Genomic DNA, 23,869 nt, shown 5'->3' with positions numbered 1-23,869 from the left:
AAAAACGTATGTGTCAGTCACTTACGTTGCGCTGTGACGTCATCAGTGTCTCCTCGGCAGAGTTAAAAGTGCAGCCTGCAGGAAACACTCATTCTTCAATAACAAACAGTCTTCTTGCCACTTCTCTGAACTTCAACACACGCCCTGTATTTGGTTTGTTGTGGTGTTCAGAATACGAGGATCTGTGAAATGCGTGGCAGTTACTTTAGTGGCTCTTGAAAAGTAGAACAGGAAATTCCTACAACAGCTCTTTTTATTATCAACCTCGACTGGATATGAAAGGATTAATTGCCTTCAGAGCAGTTGCAACTGCTTGTTGGAGAAATTTCAATATTTTTTATGAGGAAAAATACTCAGTAATGTGCCTTTTAAAAGGTAAAGACACAAAGGAACAGATGAGATCACAGCTGGCAGATGTCCCCTTGCCACGTCCACTGTGGTTTCAGCATGCAAAGAATCACATCTTTAAAATCAACAGGGAGTTAAACTGTTGAAATAAACAGCAGTGTGATATTTGCAATTATTTTGCTAATAATTTGTGCTCTTTCTACTACTAAATCCACCACATGTGCCCACGCAAACATAAACACAGATGAACCAGTGTATGGTTTTTCAGGAATCCCAGCTGCATTTGTAATAGCGCTGAAATTGTTTCCGGCAACAGATTGTTTGCTGATTCATACAGCTTATGCAAATATTTCTTGGGTTTGTAATATTTAGGCTAAGCTTGCTAATATTTTATGAGAAACAATGATAACGACCCAAGTTGAATTAGCAATTGCAATATGAGGTTTATAAATCCAGTGAAAATACTTTGCATTTTTGTGTTCCTGTCAAATCTTTGGGATTTCTCTTTTGATACTTTTCCTTTGCTGCGTCCAAGAGTTTCTCAATGCAAATTCTAGGTCAGGCTGCTGATTTTTGACCTCTGACAGGCAGTTACTGTCGGTGTAATGTCAACGCAAGCTGCTCCGGAGACCAAACAGCTTGAGACGTCCTTCCTGCTTCTTGGCCTCCTTCAAAAATAAAATGAAAGGAAGCATTTATTACTTTAAGAAGACTTTCACAGATGTTCTATGTCAGCCATTCATCATCAGGCTTTTTTCTTCCAAAGCTGAGCTCTTAGTTTCAAGTTTCAGCATCATGCATCATTCATAGTTGATTATATTATGCTCTACTTTTGGTTTCTATAACCGTTGCATTGATCCACAGAGAATAAAGTGGTTTGATTTTGCTCTACAAGATGTAGAACGAACACCAAAAGATGGAGGATGTACTTGGAGGAATTTAGGTGAATTATGTAATTTTTTTTGGTTGATGAAATTCAAGCAACACTTACAATGTAGGATTTTAAAAATTCCTTCAGTAAAGGAAAAGGGTTAATGCATAAACTCGTTATTCTCACACAACCCAGTGCTTTTACTTTTCTTCATTTCGTAAGATCTTGGCTCACTCACATGGTGTGACTGGCACTGGCCTGTGTTGTTAAACTGCATTTTCTTTGGGTCATTTATTGTTGCGCTGCTTGCATTATTGCCTGACATGAATATGTAATTAAATGTGCATATTTTAATTTTTATCTTTCAGTGTCCAAGAAGCACGGGAAACTGATCACTTTTCTGCGCACATTCATGAAGTCCAGGCCGACCAAGCAGAAGCTGAAGCAAAGAGGTATCCTCAGGGAGAGGGTGTTTGGCTGTGACCTAGGAGAGCATCTTCTCAACTCCGGCCATGATGGTGAGCTTTGTCTGTTCTGGTCCTACTCATGGTCGTGCTCCAGACGGTGCTTGACACTTGTTTTTTGACTCTGTGTGGGTGGGCTGGAAAGCATAGCTAACCCCTTCCCATAGAGTCACCCTTGGATCTGTCTGCATGGGTTGCTGTGGCAACAGATTGGCTTAAAGGGGTCTAAAGGTCAGTAGGAATGGTTAGGGGGCTGTGTCTGGAGATTTCTTCCCCATTGATTCAAAGCTCCCTGGCAGCCTTCAGCATTTGCTCCATTTGTTTGACTTCAAATCCTCCCTGAGCCATTGCTTGCCCTTACAATCTAAGCCTTGTCCTTTTCAAACAGGATCCGCACAACTTGGTGCGACTGCTCGACCATTGCGTTTAGAAGGAAAAAAAAAAAAAATCACTTTTATTAAAATGCCTAAGAATGGACATTCCTTCCCTGAGGAAATTCTTGGAATTCTTTAAAAATGTGTTCCTAAAACTGCTACAAACGGTCACCCATTGTAGTGGGTTATATAGATGATAAAGTTTAGATTTGCTACCAAGATCTGAACTTTTTGCTACTTTCGCTGCCCACTCCCACCCATGAGCGCACACATCTTTAATGTGTTTGTAAAACAGATAATGGCAGACTGTGTACTCTTTGTCTCAGACACTCTGATCTCAGAGGAACGTGAGACGACATGGATAAACACTTTGTTCCAGTGGTGAGTAATTAGTATGGATCAGTCATACTAACATAAAGCTCTGCAGACCTCCCTGCAATGCACTTAAACATATTAAACTCATTTTTATTTTTTTTTAATCTTTCTCAGTTGGAGCCATTAGGATGTTTGCCTCTGTAACTTGCTGCATTTTTCAAAGGGCTCAAAAGATATGCTGGCCAAATCAAGCAATTAGTTTTGTTGTTTGTCGATGTTATCACTGGCCCCACTCAATAAATAATTAAATAAATGTCTTTTTTTGTGCAGCGAAATATACCATTAAAAAATATGGGATCAGTAAGATTTTATTTTAAAGAAATGAATACTTGTATTCAGTAAGGACACATTAAATTGACTAAAAGTGACAATAAATACATTTATAATGTAAGAAAACCATTTCTTTTTCAAATAAATGTTCTTTTGAGCTTTCTGTTCATCAATAAATCCTGAAAAACTATTTTCATTCATTGATAATAACCATATTTGCATATTAGAATGATTTCATGTGACACTGAACTTTAAGCTTTGCCATCACTGGAATAAATTACGTTTTAAATATAATTCATTATTGCATAAACAATTGGAAGTTATACAGCTGTAATTTAATGCTTCCAAGACTATCACAAGCCATTCACAATTTTGACAATTTGTCTGTATTTGCCAGCTAGACAACTTTAGCTTGGTGACAAACAGCATTTGCAAAGCATAAAAACGCATGTACATGATCAATGAACATAAAACATACTGACAGTGTATTACAGTGTATTACTGGCCTAGGGCATGTGACAGCTGCATCAGCTGCCCTGAAACACACTCACAATGGCCCCAGGTCATCCTTATTTTGAAGCGCTGAATGATTTTGGAGATGGCTTAGAGACAGAATTTTCGTGCATTTTTAAGGATTTTGTGCTTCAGACTGCTATGTCCGGAATGAAGATGAACAGCGGGCTCTGAGAGCCTTGGAATCACTCATCTGTCGGATAAAGTTTGCCAAGACTAGAGGCCAGTCAGGGTTGTCTGTGACTGATTTCACTGGGTGAAACATTGCAAGGTCTCATTGGAGGTCTGGAGTTTGTCTAATGCCACTGGAGCAAATGTGAACCTATTACCTCTGCTTATATAGGAGAGCACAGATCTGTTATCTGACAATCGGACCTGTGCTACGGCAACAAAGTTATTTATAGCTAACAAAATCGAAGATTAACTGCATAAAGAATTTGGCATTCTATTCTGTTGGCATTTTGACAAGTCTCTCACATTATGTGCCAAAAAGGATGCTCCAGTAACATTTTGTCTAAACCTCTAGTCCCCCAGGTACTCAAGAGCTGCACTGAGTTCATTGAGAAGCATGGAGTGGTTGATGGAATGTACCGTCTCTCTGGGATTGCCTCCAACATTCAGAAGCTGCGGTAGGACATAAACACACTTCCTTAATTGCAAGTAGCAGAGATATGGATTTATCATACTGGTTGAGAAACTCTGAATGCAATGGCTGAACATTAAGCTGCTGCTAATCACATTTTGTGATGGGAATGTTTGTATTCTCAAATACAGCAGGATATGAGGGGACCCAAAGAGATTAGATGGGGTTCATTACCACGTCTAGAAAAAGTTGACTTGTTCGCTTGGCCAGTTAACAAGTTTTTCCTCCCCTTTATGTTTCTAAATGTACCCTTTAGGGAGTTGCTAATATTTTTTGCATGTTGCATTCATTTGATCAATACAGTAAAAAGAGTAATATTGTGAAATAAACCAATCAGGCATAACATTATGAGCACTGACAGGTGAAGTGAATAACACTGATTAACTCTTCATCACGGCACCTGTTAGTGGGCTGGATATATTAAGCAGCAAGTGAACATTTTGTCCTTAGTTGATGTGTTAGAAGCAGGAAAAATGGGCAAGAGTAAGGATTTGAGCGAGTTTGACAAGGACCAAATTGTGATGGCTAGACAACTGGGTCAGAGCATCTCCAAAACTGTAGCTCTTGTGGGGTGTTTCTGGTCTGCAGTGGTCAGTATCTATCAGAAGTTGTCCAAGAAAGGAACAGTGGTGAACCGGCGACAGGGTCATGGGCGGCCAAGGCTTATTGATGCATGTGGGGAGCAAAGGCTGGCCCATGTGGTCCAATCTAACGGATGAGCTACTGTAGCTCAAATATCTCAAGAAGTTAATGCTGGTTCTGATAGAAAGGTGTCAGAATACACAGTGCATCACAGTTTGTTTGCGTATGGGGCTACATAGCTGCATACCAGTCAGGGTGCCCGTGCTGACCCCATCCACCGCTGAAAGCCCCAACAGTGGGCACGTGAGCACAAAGCAAAAATGATTCAGGAATGGTTTAAGGAGTACAACAATGAGTATGAGGTGTTGACTTGGCCTCCAAATTCCCCAAATCTCAATCCAATCGAGCATCTGTGGGATGTGCTGAACAAACAAGTCCAATCCATGGAGGCCCCACTTCGCGTCTTACAGGACTTAAAGGATCTGCTGCTAATATCTTTGTGCCAGATACCACAGCACACCTTCAGGGGTCTAGTGGAGTCCATGCCTCGACGGGTCATGGCTGTTTTGGCAGCAAAAAGGGGACCAACACAATATTAGGAAGGTGGTCATAATGTTATGCTTGATTGGTGTATTATTCCAGTTCAAAATAACTGTTAACTAGTTTTATATATTTTAAAATGTTTTTTTTTTTTTTTTTTTGATTCTTTCATGAATAGACAGAAAAAGAACAGTATTCATTTGCAGAAGAAATCTTGTGTAATCTTTACTGCCACTATTGATCAATTTAATGCATCCTTTGTGCATTAGGATATTTAAAATAAGTGCTTTATTTCAGCAGTTTTGTGTGCATTTCATTTGCTGTCAACATTTTTTTTTTTTGTGTAAAAGTAGTCTCTCTAGATATTGGCATAGCCCATTTTACAACCAGTATTAGTTGATGGTTCCTTCATATCTTCCAAATTGGTTGAAATTTATTTAAGCACACCAAATAGCCTACAATGTCATTGTGTTTCTGAATACATAAAGCCCAAAACACTTCCTTTCTCTCTCTTTAGGCATGAATTTGACTCTGAACAGATCCCGGATCTGACAAAAGATGTTTACATTCAGGACATACACTGCGTGGGCTCCCTGTGCAAGCTTTACTTTCGAGAGCTTCCCAACCCACTTCTCACCTACCAGCTGTATGAGAAATTCTCGGTTCGTTTTTATCCTTTTAAAGAGCCTTTTCTCAGACACACACTCTATACAGTACACTCTTTGTCATACAAATAGCTGAGAGCACCTATTATACTAGAACAACAATGATATCAAAACCTTTTTAGTTCTTAGTGTGATAAAACTGGCAAAGCAGTGCAGTGGTCATTTGTTCTATTGATTGCTTTTAATGAGCATACAAAATGAATGGTTTGTTTCTTAGAGCCCTGCTTCGTAAGGAGTTCAGCTGCATGCCAAACACAGTACTGACATTTACAGCATCTCTTGATAAAAGTCACTGCAAATGAAAAAAAAGGACAGAGTAAAGACTGCATAAATGTTTTCTGGTTGCTGTGGAAGCAGTAAAACTATAATGCACAGGAAATGGGACTGACCATGTGCTTTTGTTCACTTTGCAGTACAGTGTGAACATGGGTTTGAAAATATTTTTGTTGTTTAGAGCTGTTCTAGATGCAGTGACCCTGATTTACACCCACTCTTCTCCTTTTTAGGAGGCTGTGTCAGCAGCCACTGACGAGGAGAGGCTGATCAAAATACATGATGTCATTCAGCAGCTGCCACCTCCACATTATAGGTTTGTAAATGACCACAGTGCCCTCTGTTGGTTGCTACAGGACTCGCAGTTCTCCAACAAAGCCACATTTTTCTAATGTTAGAGCCTTTTTATTCATCTACTGCATTAAGCATACTAATTATATCACTAATGCAGTTCAAGTATATCTATGACTGAGGAAAATGTAGGCGGTTATTACAACATTGTAATTACTTAACATTACCTCAACGAGTTTGCTCCTGAATCTAGTGCATTATGCTAATTTTAGTTGGCTTCTGATTTTAATGCATCTGTAGGTTTAATGTTTAGTATTTATGTTTCTCTTTTAGGACCCTTGAGTTTCTTATGAGGCATCTTTCCCACTTAGCAACCTTCAGCTATGTAACAAACATGCATACAAAGAATTTGGCCATTGTTTGGGCCCCAAACTTACTGAGGTAAGATCTCTGCATGATGCAACTTTACTGTGTGAAAACAGATGTACATCTGGATATAATTTTTATAGCTATGAATATAAAAACCTACTATTCATAACTAATAATTGAATTTTATTCTAAACTAAAAAGGTCAAAGCAAATAGAATCAGCTTGCTTCAGCGGAACAGCAGCCTTCATGGAGGTCCGAATTCAGTCGGTTGTGGTGGAGTTCATCCTCAACCATGTGGATGTTCTCTTCAGCCCCAAACTGAGCTCACTCATACGAGAAGGAACGGGTATGGACACAAACAGATTTCATCGTATGTTTAAACTTTTTTTTTTTTTTTTTTTTTTTTTTTTAAATTGCTATATATTCATCACAAATTTCTTTGTCGTCTTAGGACACAATTCTTTGTCTCGGCCTAAATCTTTGCTGGTACCCTCTCCATCCACAAAGCTGCTAACACTAGAAGAGGCACAGGCACGTACCCAGGCCCAGATCAACTCGCCCATCACTGCAGACAGCAAGTACATAGAAGTGGGAGAGGGTCCTGCAGCCTTACAGGGAAAATTCCACACAGTCATTGAATTCCCCACTGAGAGGTATAATGCAAGATTTAAAATCTATAACCATGTAAGTGTTTCTGTTTTCATGAAGAGACAGAGTGCCTGTTATTCTCATAGAGATACATTTTGTGCCTTTTTTCATTTGTTTCCAAGGAAAAGGCAGCCCATAAAGTCTAAAAAGTCTCCAGTTGGCAGTTGGCGGTCTTTTTTCAACTTGGGCAAGTCTTCCTCGATGTCTAAACGCAAACTACACCGCAATCCCAGTGAACCAAATGAACTCAAGGCCATGGCTTTGGCTGGTTAGTGTTGTGCCATTTTGTCATCTCAAAATGTCAGATGGTTATTATCACACAGTAAACCCAGTGGTTAATCAGGCCTTACATCATGCCAAATGGGTACATTTTGTGATAATGACCAGCTGATTGTATTCTATCCTGCTTATTACACAGAGATATTTACTGAATGATTGATTAAATAAACTCAAATGAATATTTCATGTTCATTTATTTAAGTTATTTAATTATTTGAGAAGCCAGAGAATGCAGTGAGTTAAGAGAGTCAAGGAATTGGCTGTCATAAGGCCAATTCACACCACACAAACTCCAACAATTACCAACAAACAATTTGGCCGTTGGTTTTAGAATTTTATGAAAAATATCACACTGCCCCAGCAGACAACGATAAACGCTGATTGAACTTGTTCAGTCAGTTGAAAACAAACCCCGACCACCGCCAACAGACGCCCACAGGGGTAACAGACTGATCTGACAAAACCCAACAAACATGTTTGTTGGTGTCTGTCTGTGCGGTGTGAATATACAACATCAATATACAGCAATAATATTTGAGCACAGATTAACCACAATCAGAATCAAGTATTCCTGAGACCATGTATCTGTTTGGTCATGTATATGCAATTTCTCTGTTCCCACTTTATTTTCCCTTGCTCAGGAGGAAGAGGAGACACTGGTACTCTTCGGTCTGCCAAAAGTGAGGAATCTCTCACCTCTCTACATAACGTTGAAGGTAACAGATTACTAAATCTCAAAAAATCTCACAATAAAATTATAAATCAACCACTGTGAAATGAAGTTTCTTCTTTTCCTATAACACAGGAGAGTCTAAGGTTTACAGGCCACGCAGACCTCGCTCCAGCAGTGATGCTCTCTCTGCTTCTTTCAACGGTGACCTGCTGGATAGCAGACAACACTGTAACTCATATGACAACCTGGACCAAGGGGACAGTGATGGGGATGATGGTCCAATTTGTGTGCCTGCTCTCATCTCCCCGCCCCGTTCCGCTGATGACGTGGACCTGAGCCCCCCTGACATTGGCATGGCCTCTTTAGACTTTGACCCCATGTCCTTTCAGTGTAGCCTTCCTCTGGCAGAGACTTCGATTTTGTCACTTGACGCAGATTCAAGCAGTCTAAAGAGGAGTCCGGGCAGTGTCTCAGAGCCAATCTCGCCAGTAAGAGCTAAAGTTACAAGCTGTTCTTTGTCTCCAGACTACAGTCCAGCCTTAAAGGATAGAAATAAACTGCCCCCTGCATCTGTCTCAGAGAAAACTCCAGTTCTGTCCATTGAGAGCAGTGAGAAGTCAGCTGTTGTGACTCCTCAAAGCATCTCTGAATCAGCTGCCTCTATGTTAAGAAAAGGTCCAGAGAGAACTGTGCTTCAGCCCTCTTCTCCTCCATCTCCTCTCGACTCTCCTACAAAATTGAGCTCTCTGTCAAGAACCACTGATCTGCCCCTGAGTGAAGCCATTCAACAAGAGCTTCTTTCTAAAGCTGCTGCCTTTGAGAGTAAAGACATATCAAGCATTGAATGTTCACAAACACTACAGGTCACCTGCTCTCAAGAGCAGCCAGGTAAGCTAAAATGAAACACAGGGATATGATAGCTTAAATTCATAATGTTTAAGTCATTGACATTTTTTTTGACATCCGTGATGAGCATGTTTTTAAAATGTCAGTGTGATAAAACGGTGAGATGCTTACTAACATGTCATTGACCCTGATGCTACTGTGAAATGATCAGGTACACTGGGTTTCAATTTCATAAGATAATTATTTGATTTTTCAGGTTTAGTTCACCAGGCTCTTACCAGTAACGCTTTGCATGAGTGCCCTCAGTGTAGAGAAATCTGTCCACAATCTGTAGAAATTTAACATTTCCCTCTCTTACCTTTCTTGTGAATATTAGCCTGCCTTCTTGTTTGAGTTCCCTCTGTTTTGTCCATCCGTAGGAGCCGTAGCTCTGGACTCACCAAAGGGCAATGTCCCTGTCAGCTCTGTGTCCCTCATCCCTCCCCCTCCCCCACCAAAGAACGCTGCCCGCATGCTTGCACTAGCTCTAGCTGAATCTGCCCAGCAGGCCTCCATTCTCTCTCAGAGGCAATCCTCTGGACCCCCTACACCAGTGTCCCCTCTTAAGCCACAAGAGTTACTGGAAACCCTGGACTGGCCTCATCCTCCTTCCTTGCCATCACAGCCATCCCTGGAGGAAGCTGCAGTAGAAGTGTCAAAGATATCCGCTCCTACGTCTTCTCCACCATCCACCCCACCTGAAAAACTAACTCGCTCAGTCAGTCTGCACCTTAACACATCTGATAGTGGGAAGCAATCCAGCATTTCCTGCAACAGCCAGGATGTTGTCTCGCCAGAGACCGCAAGCCAGAATGCTATGCCTTCTAGTCAACCTTCTCAAGCTTCCCAGACACAAAAAAGCCCAGAGAGGCAGCAGCCTGCTGTGGGCCAGACACCTGTGAGCACAGCCAAAACCACCACCACAACCACTACACCAACTATCAGCAGCAAGGATGCTGTCATTCAGCAACCCAGCTCTGAGGTAAGTATTAGCACATGCAGGGATGTCAGTTGCATTATTAATTCAGTACCAAGGCTAAACGTTACATTGTTATAATTATTCATTAGGGCTGCACGATATTGAAGAAAAATGTGATATGCGATAACTCATTAAATAATGCGATATGCGATTCTATAATGCTTTTAAGTGTGTAAAAATAAATATAATATTTAAATATATTTAAAAACTGAAATTGATGTAACGAACATACATGTTTCACATTCTTTTTGCGAAACATGCAACATCCCTACAACTTATGAAATTGAACTGCAGTTTTTTTTACTGTAGCATTAGCTACGTAAAAAGTGTCATTTTAATGTCAGTGTAAACCAGGGGTGTTTAGGGTTTCAGGTAGGCCTACATTAAGTTTAACAACAGAAATTGAATAATCAAATGTACAAATAAAACACTGCTTAGTCTTCACTGTATGAATTAAATATATACTGATTCTTATTAAAGCTACAAAAGTTGTTCCGTCAAGAGCAGTAAGTGATTTTCTTTGTCTTTTGTTTGATTAACATTAAGCTGCTGTTACTTTAAGAGCTGCACGGATCCAATATATTGTTACGTGCGCGCTTTCTTTCTCAACTGTTTACTCCACTTAAGACATAACTGAATGTGTTTGCATGAATACTCACCAAGATGGGCATTTTGACAATTTTATGTGTATTTGGCCATATAAGCTGCAGAAGAGAACTGAAATCAGGATTACTCGCTGTCTGTGAGGTGGCTTCCTGTGCGCGTGAGTAGGCCCTACTTCGCTTATTGCGCCTAATAACATTAAGCATGTCACGCCACACGTATGTAAGTCATGTGTCCAGTCTACTCTCTCCTGTCTGCGTCGACCGTAAACTTAGACTTTTCATAAGTATAACAATCATTCAGTTAGCATAAGCCATTGCGATATGCATGCCGCGATATGTACACTTGTGATATTTCGATAAATTCGATATATCGTGCAGCCCTTATATTCATGATCCAGGCCTTCACCATTGTAAATTCAAAATTTAAAGAGCATGTTATTAAGCATTATTGCTGTTTGTCTGCTAGTACCGCTAAGGAAAAGAAAAACATCAAGAACCATATGTGGAAGTATGGTGAATCAAAAGATGTTGCTTTAATTTAGTTTTAGTATTTATGTGAACTTTGTAGACTACATATGTTTTTGTTTGTTTGTTTGGTACGTAGTTTTATCATATTGTATCAAAATTGGCATTGAGAATAATTTGATCATTAATCTGGTATTGGTATCACTATCAGTAACTAAATTTACAGCACATGTAAATATCAAATGTAAATATGTAATATAGACACCTAACAGTGTTTGTTTGGGTTTAATCCTTAGATCCGTATAACTGAAACGGTCCTGCCACCAAAATCCACAAAGGCGGCAGATCAACCAGTTGCAATTCTTCAGCCTCAGCCACAAATACAGATTCAACCTAATGCCTCGTTTCGGCCTCAAGTTCAGCCTCATTCTCAGTCACAAGCACAGCCTCAGTTTCAGCCCAAATTGCAGCCCAATGCTAGAGTTGCGCCAACCCCGGCAGCGCCTCTTGATCCTGTGGAAAAACCATGGGAATCCATAAAGCCTGTCCATCCAAAGGGAGATGGCACTACTCAACACCATACTCAGGGAGTGACGCCACCAACACCCCCTGTTCGCTCGCTTGAAAGCAAACTAGCAATGGCTGCTCTCTGCAACACTGAGGCTGCAAACCCTGCCAACTTTCATGCCGTTTTAGAGACATCCATGAGGGGCTCAGTGGAGGAGACTCCCCCACAGTCTCATCCACCTCACCGCAGGTCTTCCACTCATCAATCAGGTTATATTTACCACTCAAAAGGGGAGGCAGCCCTATTGGAGTCCAGCGCAGAAGCATATTACCATCAGCGGGTTACCCCTTCTAGTCAGGCTACAATGGGCTACCATTACCGGCCAGAGAGTGTTCCACCTCACGTTTCTTACGTGTCAAAATCGGAGCCACAGATTTCTTATAGAGGCCACGGTGATGGCCGGTACAATACAATTGGACCCAGGTCCTACCACCAGTCCATGAAATCTCGTGGCCTGCCAAGAGGTGAGTACATTTCTCCAAGTTCAGTGCACCACTCCCATGGCTACAGCCAGGTAGATGGACCTACCGTGTACCCAACAATCCGCAGGGTCCACTCCCTACATGTGCCCCCCACAGCTATCCGCTCAATGCCAGTCACCAGAACCGAGGTTCCACCCGATGATGAGTTATTTTACTACCAACGCCCAGTCTACCATTGCAAGTCTCACCAACCACCCTCTCAAGCTGACTATCATGTCACACAACTGCAGCCTTACTTTGAGAATGGAAGAGTTCAGTACCGGTACAGCCCCTACTCTGGTTCTCATGTTCTGGATGCCCCTTTCTACGATGTGGACCATTACGGTACAATCCGTTTACGGCATGTCCATTCCTTCAGCGGTCGGGACAGTGCCCCTATCCTTCGATCTGGAGCCAAATCCGGAGGCTACCACTACCTTTCACGGCACCTCATTCCTTTAAAGGAGCATAGCTTCGTAAGCAGGGACATGCCACCTTACGGTGGTTCAAAGGGGAGTATTTACTTTGCGTGGGACCCAGAGGAAGCAGAGAGGCTTCGCATACACTCTATCCGCAGGGAAAGCAGAGCAAGGCAAAAGGTGAAGGGTTCTGTTATGTCTCAGTATGACAATGTGGGACCCTACATGCCTGTGGATATAGACATGTTACACTTGCGCAGCAAATCAGATCCCGGCAAAACCGTATTGATTGCCGCAGAAAGCAAAGAGGCCAGATACAATATCGTTCCTGGATCTCAGCATGCTCCCAGGCACTTGATCTCCGATCCAGATGTCCTGTTGTATATGGAAACAGAGAAGCACTGCCAAGGAAATGGAATGGGGGACAAAACCACAAAACAAGGCAGCTCCAGGACCTACTCATCCATCCATTCACATCAATCACAACTTCAACCACGAAGTCTGCAGCACTTACCAGAGGGTAGCCATCTTGACCCGAAGTTTGAGCCAGGGGAAAAGCAACTGAGCAGTAAACATTGGCAGGAACACTCTGAGAGCAGGAGCGCCCAACCTCGTTACGAAAGGTCAGATTTGGATCGCCACATATGCAGGGTTAAAGCCACAAGCAGCGCCAGTGAAGATGAACAAGCAGCTCCTGTGAAGCCAGCTCCTCCACCCAAGCCTGAGAGATCCCATAGCATTAGAGAGCGGCAGCATTACAACCAGACCAGTCTTCCCGCACATTTACCGGACAGTTCAGATAGTGGATCCTACTCCCATCAGTCACAGGGGCAAAGACAAAGCAACGTTACTTTACAGTCACACTATGACAACCTGGATGACTACCATCCGGTACCTCAGCCCCAAACCTCACTAGCTAATCGGGGTGGTTCCAGCTCCTATCATAGCCCTGGTTTCTCAACTCCGCACAGTAATCGTGCATACTCCACAGCCTTGGGACAGGGCGCCTTCATACAAGCTGAGCTTTCAGTGCAGAGGCCAGAGACGGAGATCAATGCTGAGTGAACAGGCATTTAAAAACAAATGGGATAGATTTGGAACATTATTGTAAGTGTCAATAATAATTATAATAATTCAGCAGCCTCTGCGGGACAGTGGACTGCCGCCTGACTGTTTACATCGTTTCATTTTTTTTAAATGTACAAAGAAATGTTAAAGACTTTTTACTGAACTGAATGTACCATAATTTCGGTTGTTTAAACATGGAGATATAACTTGTTATATACTGTAGATACTCTGTGATATTGACAAATGGTACATGAACCATAACCAGATGTATATCTGAAATGATGTATATCTGATAAGTACTACTGGATATAAGGGATTCTTTAGTTCTGTTTTATTACTTTGAAAAGGTCTGGGATGGGGTATAAATGAAGTGTAAAGGTTTGCATTTTAGAAATGCATGTAATCTATCTTTTACAGAACAGTTCTGTGTACCTTATTGTGTACTTTCTGGATGTTACAGTAACAGTGGAAAGGAACCCCTGTTTAAGTCACCCTGCTTAATTTTACGTGTACACAACTAGGTGGTACATGAAATTCTTAATTTTCTGCCTTCAGGTTGGGAGCCCAAAATGTGCATTTTTCATTTTGTCCAAACTGTGCCATTACTATTACATATGATAGGGTTACTCACAAGCAACTGGATTTCTTTCTTCATTTGAAAACTTGACAAGATTTGACTGAACTAATCTTGGATAGGTTGCTCGTTGTTGTTGGAGGGACCAAACAATGAATGCGGATTTGATTGCAGAAGTATTCGTTAAGGAGTTGGAGAATGACTGAAAGTGAGAGTGCCAGTGTGAAGTGACATTTCTCTCCCCTCTTTCAGAGAAATCTGTTATTGACAGGGAGCTTTTGATACATTTAGTGATTTAAAATATGTATCTGACTGATTTTAGACCATAAGCATACTTACATTTTTGTAACAAACTATATTACTAAATTTCACATAGATCCATAAACTGTAAGGTCCATTTCATTCTGCTTAACAGTTTGTGCTTTTACAATGAGGACAATGTACATTGCTCTTAGACTTATTCTGTCAGATGGAAATAAACCTATATTTTAGTAATTTAAAAGGAGAGTTAATGATCGGTGGACCCAGTTTTGTTCTTTTGCCAAGTCATTGCATGTTTCCGTTCTGTCACAGTAATTATTGCCTAGCGATAATTTTGAAATTCATGTTTGAGTATTCAAATGAGCCCAAGCTCACAATGGCATAATTTGTATGTTTGTGGTTGATTCCCTGATAACATTTGTTTTTGTGTTTTGCCAAGTCTTATGAAGTTCCTTTTCATTTTGCCAGCATTTTTATGATTGACATTTAATATGCTGTGTTTTCTCATTTTTTGTTTTTGTTTTAGACTGTGAAAAAATGGTTGGGTGGCTAGTGTGCAAAAAATAAAGGCATTCATATGTAACCTCTATTTTATGGGACCAAACTGAAGTTTTAATGCAGCATCTCCATGCTGGCATCCTCCTCGTGAGGACTTGACCCAAAACATTAGCATTAAAGCCTCGTGGCCTAATTTAATCAAGCTTGTATCGTCCTGCATTCTGATTTCTTTTGGCTTCAATGACATTGTCTTTGAATGCACATTTTTTTGGAAGAATATTTTCAAATAGAGCACAGCTATAGTCTTGATTTCATTTGGCTGCGAAATGGATTGTTGTATATAAAAAAGACCTCCATGAAGACCGCATTTGATATGTTACACTCAAGCCATTGTACTGTAAATCTATAGCTATTCGGTCATATTCCCCCAAACCTCTACATATCTGCCTAAGGACCCACCAAGCTGAACACATATTTCTGTAATACCAAGTATTATATATGTTGGCTATGACTGAAACATAATGGTTCATGGTTCAAATATATTTGTGATAACACTTGGAGAATTTCAGTGTCACCTTTGAACCCAAATAAAATTAAGCTTAGCCTGAGAGCAGGAATGATTTATTGATTCCATTCTTTATTGCTTATACATTTAATTCAATTATTAACTATCATGCTTGCTTGCATTATTTCTAGTAAACTAACTGCATGTGTGTCATTTTAGTTAAATATCACAAATTATATTGATAGACTTTTTTTTTTGCTAATACAACTGCAGTAGAAGGATTGCTGTCTGCAATTACTCATGTAAACACTACTGTGCTTTTCAAAAATTTGGGGTCGGTAAGATTTTTTTTTTTTTTTTTTTTTTTTTTTTTTAGGGAAAAGTTCCTTATGCTAACCAGGGCTGTTTATTTTAAAAACAGTAATATTGTGAAATATCACAACTTAAAATAACTTTTTTTATATATATATTTTAATATTTTAAAAAGTAATTTATTCCTGTGATGGCAAAGCTTAATTTTCAGCAGCCATTACTGTCACTTGATCCTTCAGAACCCAGGTGAAAAAAAGTACATTTCTATAATATACTTAAAGTGCTCTATTGCACTAATTTTGTACTTAATGTACTAAAAATTCTTCTTTAGTATTTCTTAAGAACATCTAAGTGTACTCAACTGTGCTATTTTGAGACACCATGAAAAATGAACTAAAATGTGCTTTTAATATATTATCTCTGTATTTAAAAATGTATTTAGATACCACTTATAGTACATTTGAACCCATAGTGTACTACAAGTGGTAGCTAAATATATTTTTTAAATACAGAGATAGTATATTAAAAGCACATTTTAGTTCATTGTTCTCAATAGCACAGTTGAGTACACTTAGATGTTCTTAATATACTCAAAAAATTCTTTAGTACATTTAGTACAAAATTAGTGCAAAAAAATAGAGCACTTTAAGTATATTATAGAAATGTACTTTTTTTCCCCCTGGGAAATCATTCTAATATGTAATATCTAATATCATTCTAATATTTAAAAAGCATTTATGTTGCAGTTGAAAAGTTATTTTTCTGGAAACCTTGATAAAAAAAAAAATCAGGATTTTTTGATGAATATAAAGTTCAAAGAAAGCATTTATTTGAAATGAAAATGTTCTAACATAAATGTTTTCACTGTCACTTTTGATCAATTGTAGGTGGCAACTAACTAATCTGAAACCTTGAACATTTTGTGAATTGTAAGAGTGCCAATTGTCTTCCAGTTTAAACAATTAGCACTAAACTCAAATTGATTGATACTCCGCTTCGATTTTAAACATTTTATTTAGTTCTTTTGATATCAAAACAATGAAACCCTTTTAATTCAAATCACACAATTATTTAATGTCATATTTTCAGAAATGAGTCTGTGTACTTTCTATTATAAATCTTGGATCAGTCACCCACACGAGCAGATAAACGGCTGGGGGTCAGCTGGAGAGGACAGAGCTCCTCCTCATCTAAGTGCCGATGTTTGGGGTGTTTTCGTGCAAACTTTGCAGGGCGAGATCTGACCACTTCATCTCTTGCTCTTTGACCGACTCAGTTGATCCGCCGTTGTCTTGTTCTGCTTCTGGAAGTTCACTCTTTCAGAAAAAAGAGAAAGTTAAATCATCATACAGGCTTAGATGCAATTTATGGTAAATATGATATATAATACAAAGTGCTAAAATCATATTTATTCATACATGTTCACGTTTGAAATATGTGGCTGATCTGACTACCTTATGAAATGAAAAAAAAAAATGTTGGTAAAAATATAATTTGATATGCACATTGCACTGCTGACTGCTGTATTTAGAGTACTCGCCAATCGTTGCGAGTGTTACTTGAGATAACGTACGTAAATTTTGATGCACTGTAAATATCCAGTCTCACCAGTGGGATTGTTACATCCTCATATGGCAGTCTGTCTTCTCTCCAAGCATCGTCTGTGAGATCAAGAACTCTTCCATCTCTCTGTACTTCACTGTCCATGATCAGACTTTGATACACAATCAGAAGATCAAACTACGTTGAAACACTGTTATGGTGTGTATGGAGTGAAGTGCAGTACTTGTAGTGAACAGTGACGGTAATAACAAACCCCTTCAGTCTTGTGCCCACTGCTCAGCGCAGCCGTTTGTTATTATGTCGCTCTCTGATGACGACATATCCTATTTATTTGACATTTTCTGCAATAAAATTCCTACATGTATTTGCGCATACAAAATCTAGTCAATGATGCACCTGGATTAATAAAACCGAGTAATCACGGTGTTTCTTTAATTTATTCCGATTCATCTGTAACGCCATTTAGCGATGCACGATTTTCGAACGGATCTTTTCAATGAATCTTTTGAACCGGTTCATAAACCCCGTCTGTTCGAATAGACGAATTGGTACGAACATGTCGCACTGGAAATATTTTTTCGATTGCATGCCAGTTCTATACAGAGTCGGTTTTACTAAAACGCGCAACATCTTTTCAGCCAATATGTGTAAATTAATTTTAGTACTGTTAATTGTAAATACAAATTATAATTAAATTAAAAATAGCTTGTATGTATTTTATGAGCTGACTCGTGGCTACAACAAAATGAACTGGGGCAGATAAAATTACAATAAATATCTTAAAAATAAAACTTAATCGAGAACAAAGTGTGCCTCGTACAGTTTTAATGAAACATTTGGACGGTCAGGTGTCAAATAATCATTGAATCTGTTTTCAAACGGTTCTTTGAGACGAACTGTTCAAAAGAACCGATTCGTGGACTTCCTATCACTAACGCCATGACCAGATCTCACATCTGTCCAATGAGATGTCAAGAAACGAGCTCGCGCTCTGAGGAAGTGAGCCGCTATTGGCTGCGTCCGTTTGTGTTTCTACAGGGAGAGCAGAAGGACGGCCTCTGTAAGGGCTTTAAACCTCAGTTATTTTCTTCGCTGGCTTGTCTTCAAAAGCACCTTTACAGGTGAGCTGACTGTTTACTACAATTATTACAGCATTTACTTTCAGATATGAACATCTATTATCAACAGCAACAACACAGACTTTGCATTCATTCTGTATAATCTTTTTTTCCTAAATCATTTGTCTTGGGAAAGTACAAGTTATTGTTTTAAATGTTGGGGAAAGTGCACTTGTGTGTTTCTTGTTTTTGTTTTCAGTATTTCTTTTAACCATTCTTCTTTCTTTTTTACAATATAGCAATGATGCTCAAATGATTTAATTTGAAGCCACCTTCATTATTCCCATTGTAGACATTAATCACACTTCTGTCCACCTTTTAAGGTCAGAGATGGACCTTGTGCTGAACGTTGCAGATTATTACTTCTTTACTCCATATGTGTATCCCTCCTCATGGCCCGAGGACGAGCCTCTTCGACAGATCATCGGCTTGATGGTGGTCACCAACCTGGGTGCTGCAATCTTATATCTAGGCCTGGGTGCTTTGAGCTACTTATTTGTTTTTGACCACAAATTAAAGCAACACCCTCAATTTTTGGAGGTTTGTTTATGCATCTAGCAACCTACAGTGTATTTTCTCATTTTTTGGATCAGAGGCAAAAATGTACGTGTTTTTTGTTATTCTTTTGTCCACAGAACCAGGTGCAACGTGAAATAAAGTATGCTTTGTGGTCTTTGCCCTATATCAGCATACCTACAGTAGCACTGTTTTTCGCTGAGGTCAGGGGATACAGCAAACTGTACGACAGTGTCGATGAATCACCCCTCGGTAAGAGAACATAGCTGTGTTTATAAATGCCAATCAAACTTTGTGCTAAGCAAATACTACACGGACAAAGTCTTCACTTTGTCAAGTAGGTCATAGGTATTGATATATATAAAGAGTGGAATTTGTGGAAACCACTGGCTTTCAAACTTAAAACAAACTAGACCAGACACATTAAAAATGACTGAATCTGGTTCCAGCAAACTGACAGCCCCAATTTTAGAAAGTGCCAGTGATGCAGCCTGTCAGATATGCTTGAGATAATCATGTTGCATAAACTGTTTCATACAATTTATGCTTGTTTTTTCAGGTTGGTCAGGGCTGATTTTCAGCATGGTCTCTTTCCTGTTTTTCACTGACATGTGCATTTACTGGATCCACAGATTCCTTCACCACAAGTTGATATATAAGGTATTTAAGATATATGTTAATGCAACGCAGTTCATATACTGTATAATTAAAAGCAAGGCTTGGGTCATTCAATGAATATGCTTAGTTGTAATTTAATAAAGGGTATAGAAGAATATGCTCTGGTCAAGCTCAGATACTTTATTAATTATTTTATTAATTAGACTTTATTAATTATAATTTGTATTAACAGTGGGAAAAAAATAGAAAAGGGTGAAAATAAAGAGTAACATTTCAAAAGACAGGATTATATTTAGGACATAGGAAAAATGTATTAATCAATTAAAGCAATATTCCCAAGAAAAAAGGCTTTGATGAGAATGTGAACAATAAAGAAAAAATCTATTTGTATTTTAGAACAGTGTTATTTTAATATTATTACTTTATTAGTTGTATTATTATTATGATTATAGTATTAATATTTGAATTAGCTTTTATTTTTTATTCTTTCAGTTTTAATTTTTGTGATTTTTATGTGCTAGTCATTTTTATAAATTTTGTTTTTTTATATATATATTTCTGTATAGCTTTAATTTATTTTTATTTCAGCTGTAGTTTTACAAATTTTAGAATGTCAACTGAATTATTTCAGTTAGTTGCAAAATTTCCCCTTTAGTTTTTATCTGATATTTATATTTTATTAGGAATTTGTTTATTTTATCCACCATATTAACATCCATATTATATGGGTACATAGTAAGACTGAGAATCGAAAAAAGGTGCAACACTCACTTTTAAAGAACTACAATTTTATTGATTGAAAAACATGATGTTTCAGCCTTCATCAGACATGTTTCATCAGATTTCATCAGATGTCTAATGAAAGCCTTGAACGGCCAAAACGTCATGTTTTTAATCAATAAAGTGTGAGTTCTTTAAGAGCGAGTGTTGCACCTTTTACCAATTCACATGCATTTTTGATTGTTTGGTTGCACCTCATCTTTTGTTGGAGCACCTCTTTTAATAATTTGTTACATAGTAAGAGTGACCCACCTGCGTGGGTTAAAAAATGATGCATATTGTTTCTGATTTTGAATGCGCTTTCTGCTGCCAATACAAGTGTGTTCCATATAACACATTTTGCCATATTTATAACCATTCTGTGTAACAGTGCATTAATTCCCCTTACATAAGATATGTCTTTAATATAATGCCTTTTCCCTTTATATACAGTATTTTCACAAACCACATCACGTGTGGAAGATCCCCACTCCGTTCGCTAGCCACGCTTTCCACCCCGTGGATGGATTTCTTCAGGGCCTGCCGTACCACATCTACCCCTTCCTCTTCCCTCTACACAAGGTCCTGTACTTAGCCCTGTATGTGTTCGTCAACATATGGACCATCTCCATCCATGATGGGGACTACCGCGTGCCAAACCTGATGGAACCAATCATCAACGGTTCAGCTCACCACACTGACCACCACCTCTTCTTTGACTACAACTACGGGCAGTACTTCACCCTGTGGGACCGCATCGGAGGCTCCTACCGCTACCCTTCAGCCCTGATGGGGAAGGGGCCGCACGACCAAATCAAGAAACTGATGGCAGAAGGGAAGCTGAGCTCAAACAGCATAAACGGCCACACTAATAATAATAAAAATGGTGTTCATGTCAAGAAAGAGTAGGTAGGCACATAAAAGCATCATGAATGGGTTTCAAGGTAAGATTTCTGCTCTTGAAATATTTCTTTATTCATAAGAGACTCTGAAACTCTACTTAGCACTAAAATAATCAGTTATGCATACAGTTGCCAAAAGGAAACAAGGACAAAATTTGCCAAACAGAAACATTCACTATGGCTACCCTGTTGGTATTCTTGCCTTTGTGTAACTTAATACAAATTACTTAAATTAACTGGCTTCTATTAAGTAAGCGTCTGTAATTTCGCAGTCATAAACATTCGAAGAATGTATGAAGATTGACAGGACTGTCCCTTCACGTATGTCATTGTTAAAGTAAACAAGACACTGAGTTCCTCCATAGCTCCTTTCATCCATAAACTTATCAAGGGTTCAGAGGCCAGGTGAAGGTTTTACTGATCTAGTCATCTTGTTTTAAAAGAGATTATGTGGTTTGCTTTTGATATGAAATGCACATTCTTTCCAAATAATAAAAAAAAGAAAAAAAAGTAGCTGTATACAGTATTTCATTGGTGTTGTGATATTTTGCATGGAAATCTGAGGTCAAGTCAGGTCATGTAATTAAGCACAATTATTGACGGAGAAGAAAGCCATATTGCTTGTGTTACATGATAGTTGATGGTGAACTTGAAATCGCTGATATTTTATTGTCCTTTGTAGCATAGCAACAGTTCATGTGGACCATCAGGACACACACAAGAGGGCGCTGTTGAATCACACATTATTCAGGTATTTGTGGATAAGGTACCAAAAGGTGCAGAAGAAATGAAGGTTTATTGACAAACCAAAGACAGCATTGCCAGAATAACTGTTTCCATCACATTTCCATCACAAAAGAACAGATTTTATTTCTTGTCAATAAGGTGGGGGGGGGGGATAATCATACAACTTTATAAACGTAAAACAAACAAACTCAAATTAACTGTATTTGTTCTTCATTATTTAAATGAGGAGAGAAACCTCTAGGCAATGCATTGTTAGGCAAATTTAATTCATGCTCTTGTTAAAAACATCCGGGCAAGTTAATTAGTGGCTATGGCAACAGTTTATGATTTTTATGACTAATGCATTGCCACAAAGATTCACATTTGAACTAAGATGTAAAGGCAGTGGAATCGCTCGTTGAAGATGCTCGCAAACTTTGATTAAGGTGTGTTGGAGGGGGACAACGTACCTTTTGTGTGAGGTTTTAAACTACAGTGACCAAACCTGAAAAGCACATGACCGTTGGAGCCATATTTTATGCAAGATGCTTTATAGAAGGGAAAAAATGGTAATAACTGACGTTGGCAGCTTTATTATGTTATATATTGAAGTGGGTGGGCTAGCAGGGTTCCTTCAGGTGAATATCAGATGGCATTATGCTTTTAAAGGGATAGTTTACCCAAAAATGAAAATTCTGTCATCATTTACTCACCCTCAAGTTGTTCCAAACCTGTATAAATTTCTTTGTTCTGCTGAACACAAAGGAAGATATTTGGAAAATTGTTTGCAAGCAGATCTCGCCCCCCGTTGACTAACACAGTATTTTTTTACCCCCTACTATGGTAGTCAGTGGGGGGGCGAGATCTGCTTGGTTACAAACATTCTTCCAAATATCTTCCTTTTAGCAGAAGAAAGAAATTTATACAGGTTTGGAACAACATGAGGGACAGTAAATGATGACAATTTTCATTTTTGGGTGAACTATCCCTTTCATTCTTCTATTGAATTTCCTTAATGTAAAGCGACGCACTTATAGCATAATGTGAAATTATATCTGTTTTGTTTGGTCAATTTATGTAGCAATTCTTGCTTATCTCGCATGTGATTATTTAAGCTACTCTCTTTATCTAATATTGATGTGGCTTGGTGTGTCAGCGTGTAAGTTTGCAACCATGCTGACGTGTATATGCAAACTGTTGCGTGCGCGTGTGAGAGAGTTTATGAACCCAATCACTGAACTTGAAAATGGTCTTTTATTTCATGCTGGGTGAAATGGCTTTATTATACGGTGGATGTGCATGCAGGCGTGGGATGCTGGGTGACTCATTTGTATCCTGGCAGCTAACTGAGGTACAGGAACACATCATTTCAAAGTTCACACTGTGGGTACCACCAGGAGCACTCTTGCTTTGTGCACAACAATGCCACGTTTTCTTACCCATTAATATGATCGCGCGGAACCCAAAGAGGAAATTAATCATTACATTTCTGTCTACCTGGAATAATCTCCACCCTTTATTTGAATCGGTATCATTGCATGCTGAACGGGGACTGCTGTACTGCAGCTGCGGCCACTATCTTTCAATTACAGCACAGACCAATGCTCATTCTGTTGGGCTTCTAATGATATCTCCAGGCTGTTTACAAATGTCCCTTCCACAGAATGTATTTCCACACAAATTAATAAGACAAAGTAAAACCTTTAGGAAATCTTTTCTTTTCATTTCATTTGTATGAAATCCTATTTTAGATGTAGTACAGTGATTGATGCTGATTTGTTTTTGTTTTGAGCAGAAAGTTATGTTGCAATTGTTTTTTTAGTGAAAATTTCATGTCCTATTCACTCATTTTAGTCTACGAATATATCATTTTATCTGAGTGTGTCGT

General features: G+C 39.0%; 3 protein-coding genes across 11 annotated transcripts in view; 2 read left to right on the top strand and 1 right to left on the bottom strand.

Moving 5' to 3' along the window:
• arhgap32b (Rho GTPase activating protein 32b) overlaps nt 1-15,570 on the top strand; it is a 119,282-nt gene extending 103,712 nt beyond the window's left edge. For 6 of the 8 annotated variants that reach the window (XM_048167258.1, XM_048167257.1, XM_048167255.1 and 3 more), the window contains 12 exons: nt 1,588-1,737; nt 3,742-3,844; nt 5,498-5,642; nt 6,152-6,234; nt 6,543-6,650; nt 6,780-6,949; nt 7,031-7,232; nt 7,350-7,495; nt 8,148-8,222; nt 8,312-9,067; nt 9,445-10,046; nt 11,410-15,570. In XM_048167258.1, the coding sequence (XP_048023215.1) occupies nt 1,588-1,737; nt 3,742-3,844; nt 5,498-5,642; nt 6,152-6,234; nt 6,543-6,650; nt 6,780-6,949; nt 7,031-7,232; nt 7,350-7,495; nt 8,148-8,222; nt 8,312-9,067; nt 9,445-10,046; nt 11,410-13,626 (4,757 nt within the window). In that variant the 3' untranslated portion in view covers nt 13,627-15,570. The remainder of the gene's footprint in view (nt 1-1,587; nt 1,738-3,741; nt 3,845-5,497; nt 5,643-6,151; nt 6,235-6,542; nt 6,651-6,779; nt 6,950-7,030; nt 7,233-7,349; nt 7,496-8,147; nt 8,223-8,311; nt 9,068-9,444; nt 10,047-11,409) is intronic. The other 2 variants (XM_048167256.1, XM_048167259.1) reach the window with 1 other exon arrangement.
• Nucleotides 15,571-16,586: 1,016 nt separating this feature from the next.
• Nucleotides 16,587-17,808, bottom strand: anapc13 (anaphase promoting complex subunit 13). Of its 2 annotated transcripts, XM_048166344.1 has the most exons (3): nt 17,596-17,808; nt 17,388-17,493; nt 16,587-17,095 (listed from the first exon to the last, which is right to left on the bottom strand). In XM_048166344.1, the coding sequence occupies exons 2-3, from the start codon at nt 17,484-17,486 to the stop codon at nt 16,970-16,972; spliced, it is 225 nt and encodes a 74-aa protein (XP_048022301.1). In that variant the 5' UTR covers nt 17,487-17,493; nt 17,596-17,808; the 3' UTR covers nt 16,587-16,969. The 2 variants fall into 2 exon arrangements, with proteins under 2 accessions (XP_048022301.1, XP_048022300.1); XM_048166343.1 differs by having other exon boundaries at nt 17,388-17,799.
• A 500-nt stretch (nt 17,809-18,308) lies between these two features.
• Nucleotides 18,309-21,394, top strand: sc5d (sterol-C5-desaturase). The gene is made up of 5 exons (XM_048166342.1): nt 18,309-18,463; nt 18,784-19,000; nt 19,096-19,228; nt 19,536-19,636; nt 20,807-21,394. Exons 2-5 carry the CDS (start codon nt 18,791-18,793, stop codon nt 21,260-21,262), a joined length of 900 nt encoding a protein of 299 aa, XP_048022299.1. The 5' UTR covers nt 18,309-18,463; nt 18,784-18,790; the 3' UTR covers nt 21,263-21,394.
• Nucleotides 21,395-23,869: the final 2,475 nt, after the last annotated feature.

Source organism: Megalobrama amblycephala, linkage group LG18 (genome assembly GCF_018812025.1).
Source record: "Megalobrama amblycephala isolate DHTTF-2021 linkage group LG18, ASM1881202v1, whole genome shotgun sequence".
Classification (NCBI taxonomy): Eukaryota; Metazoa; Chordata; class Actinopteri; order Cypriniformes; family Xenocyprididae; genus Megalobrama; species Megalobrama amblycephala.
This window is presented reverse-complemented; position numbering and strand designations above follow the sequence as displayed.

Coding starts and splice junctions, on each gene's coding strand:
- anapc13 (XM_048166344.1), bottom strand. CDS start 17,486: ATGGACAGTGAAGTACAGAGAGATGGAAGAGTTCTTGATCTCACAGAC. Junction 17,096..17,387: donor AGGATGTAACAATCCCACTG/GTGAGACTGGAT, acceptor TTTTTCTGAAAG/AGTGAACTTCCAGAAGCAGA.
- sc5d (XM_048166342.1), top strand. CDS start 18,791: ATGGACCTTGTGCTGAACGTTGCAGATTATTACTTCTTTACTCCATAT. Junction 19,001..19,095: donor AACACCCTCAATTTTTGGAG/GTTTGTTTATGC, acceptor TTTTGTCCACAG/AACCAGGTGCAACGTGAAAT. Junction 19,637..20,806: donor ACCACAAGTTGATATATAAG/GTATTTAAGATA, acceptor CTTTATATACAG/TATTTTCACAAACCACATCA.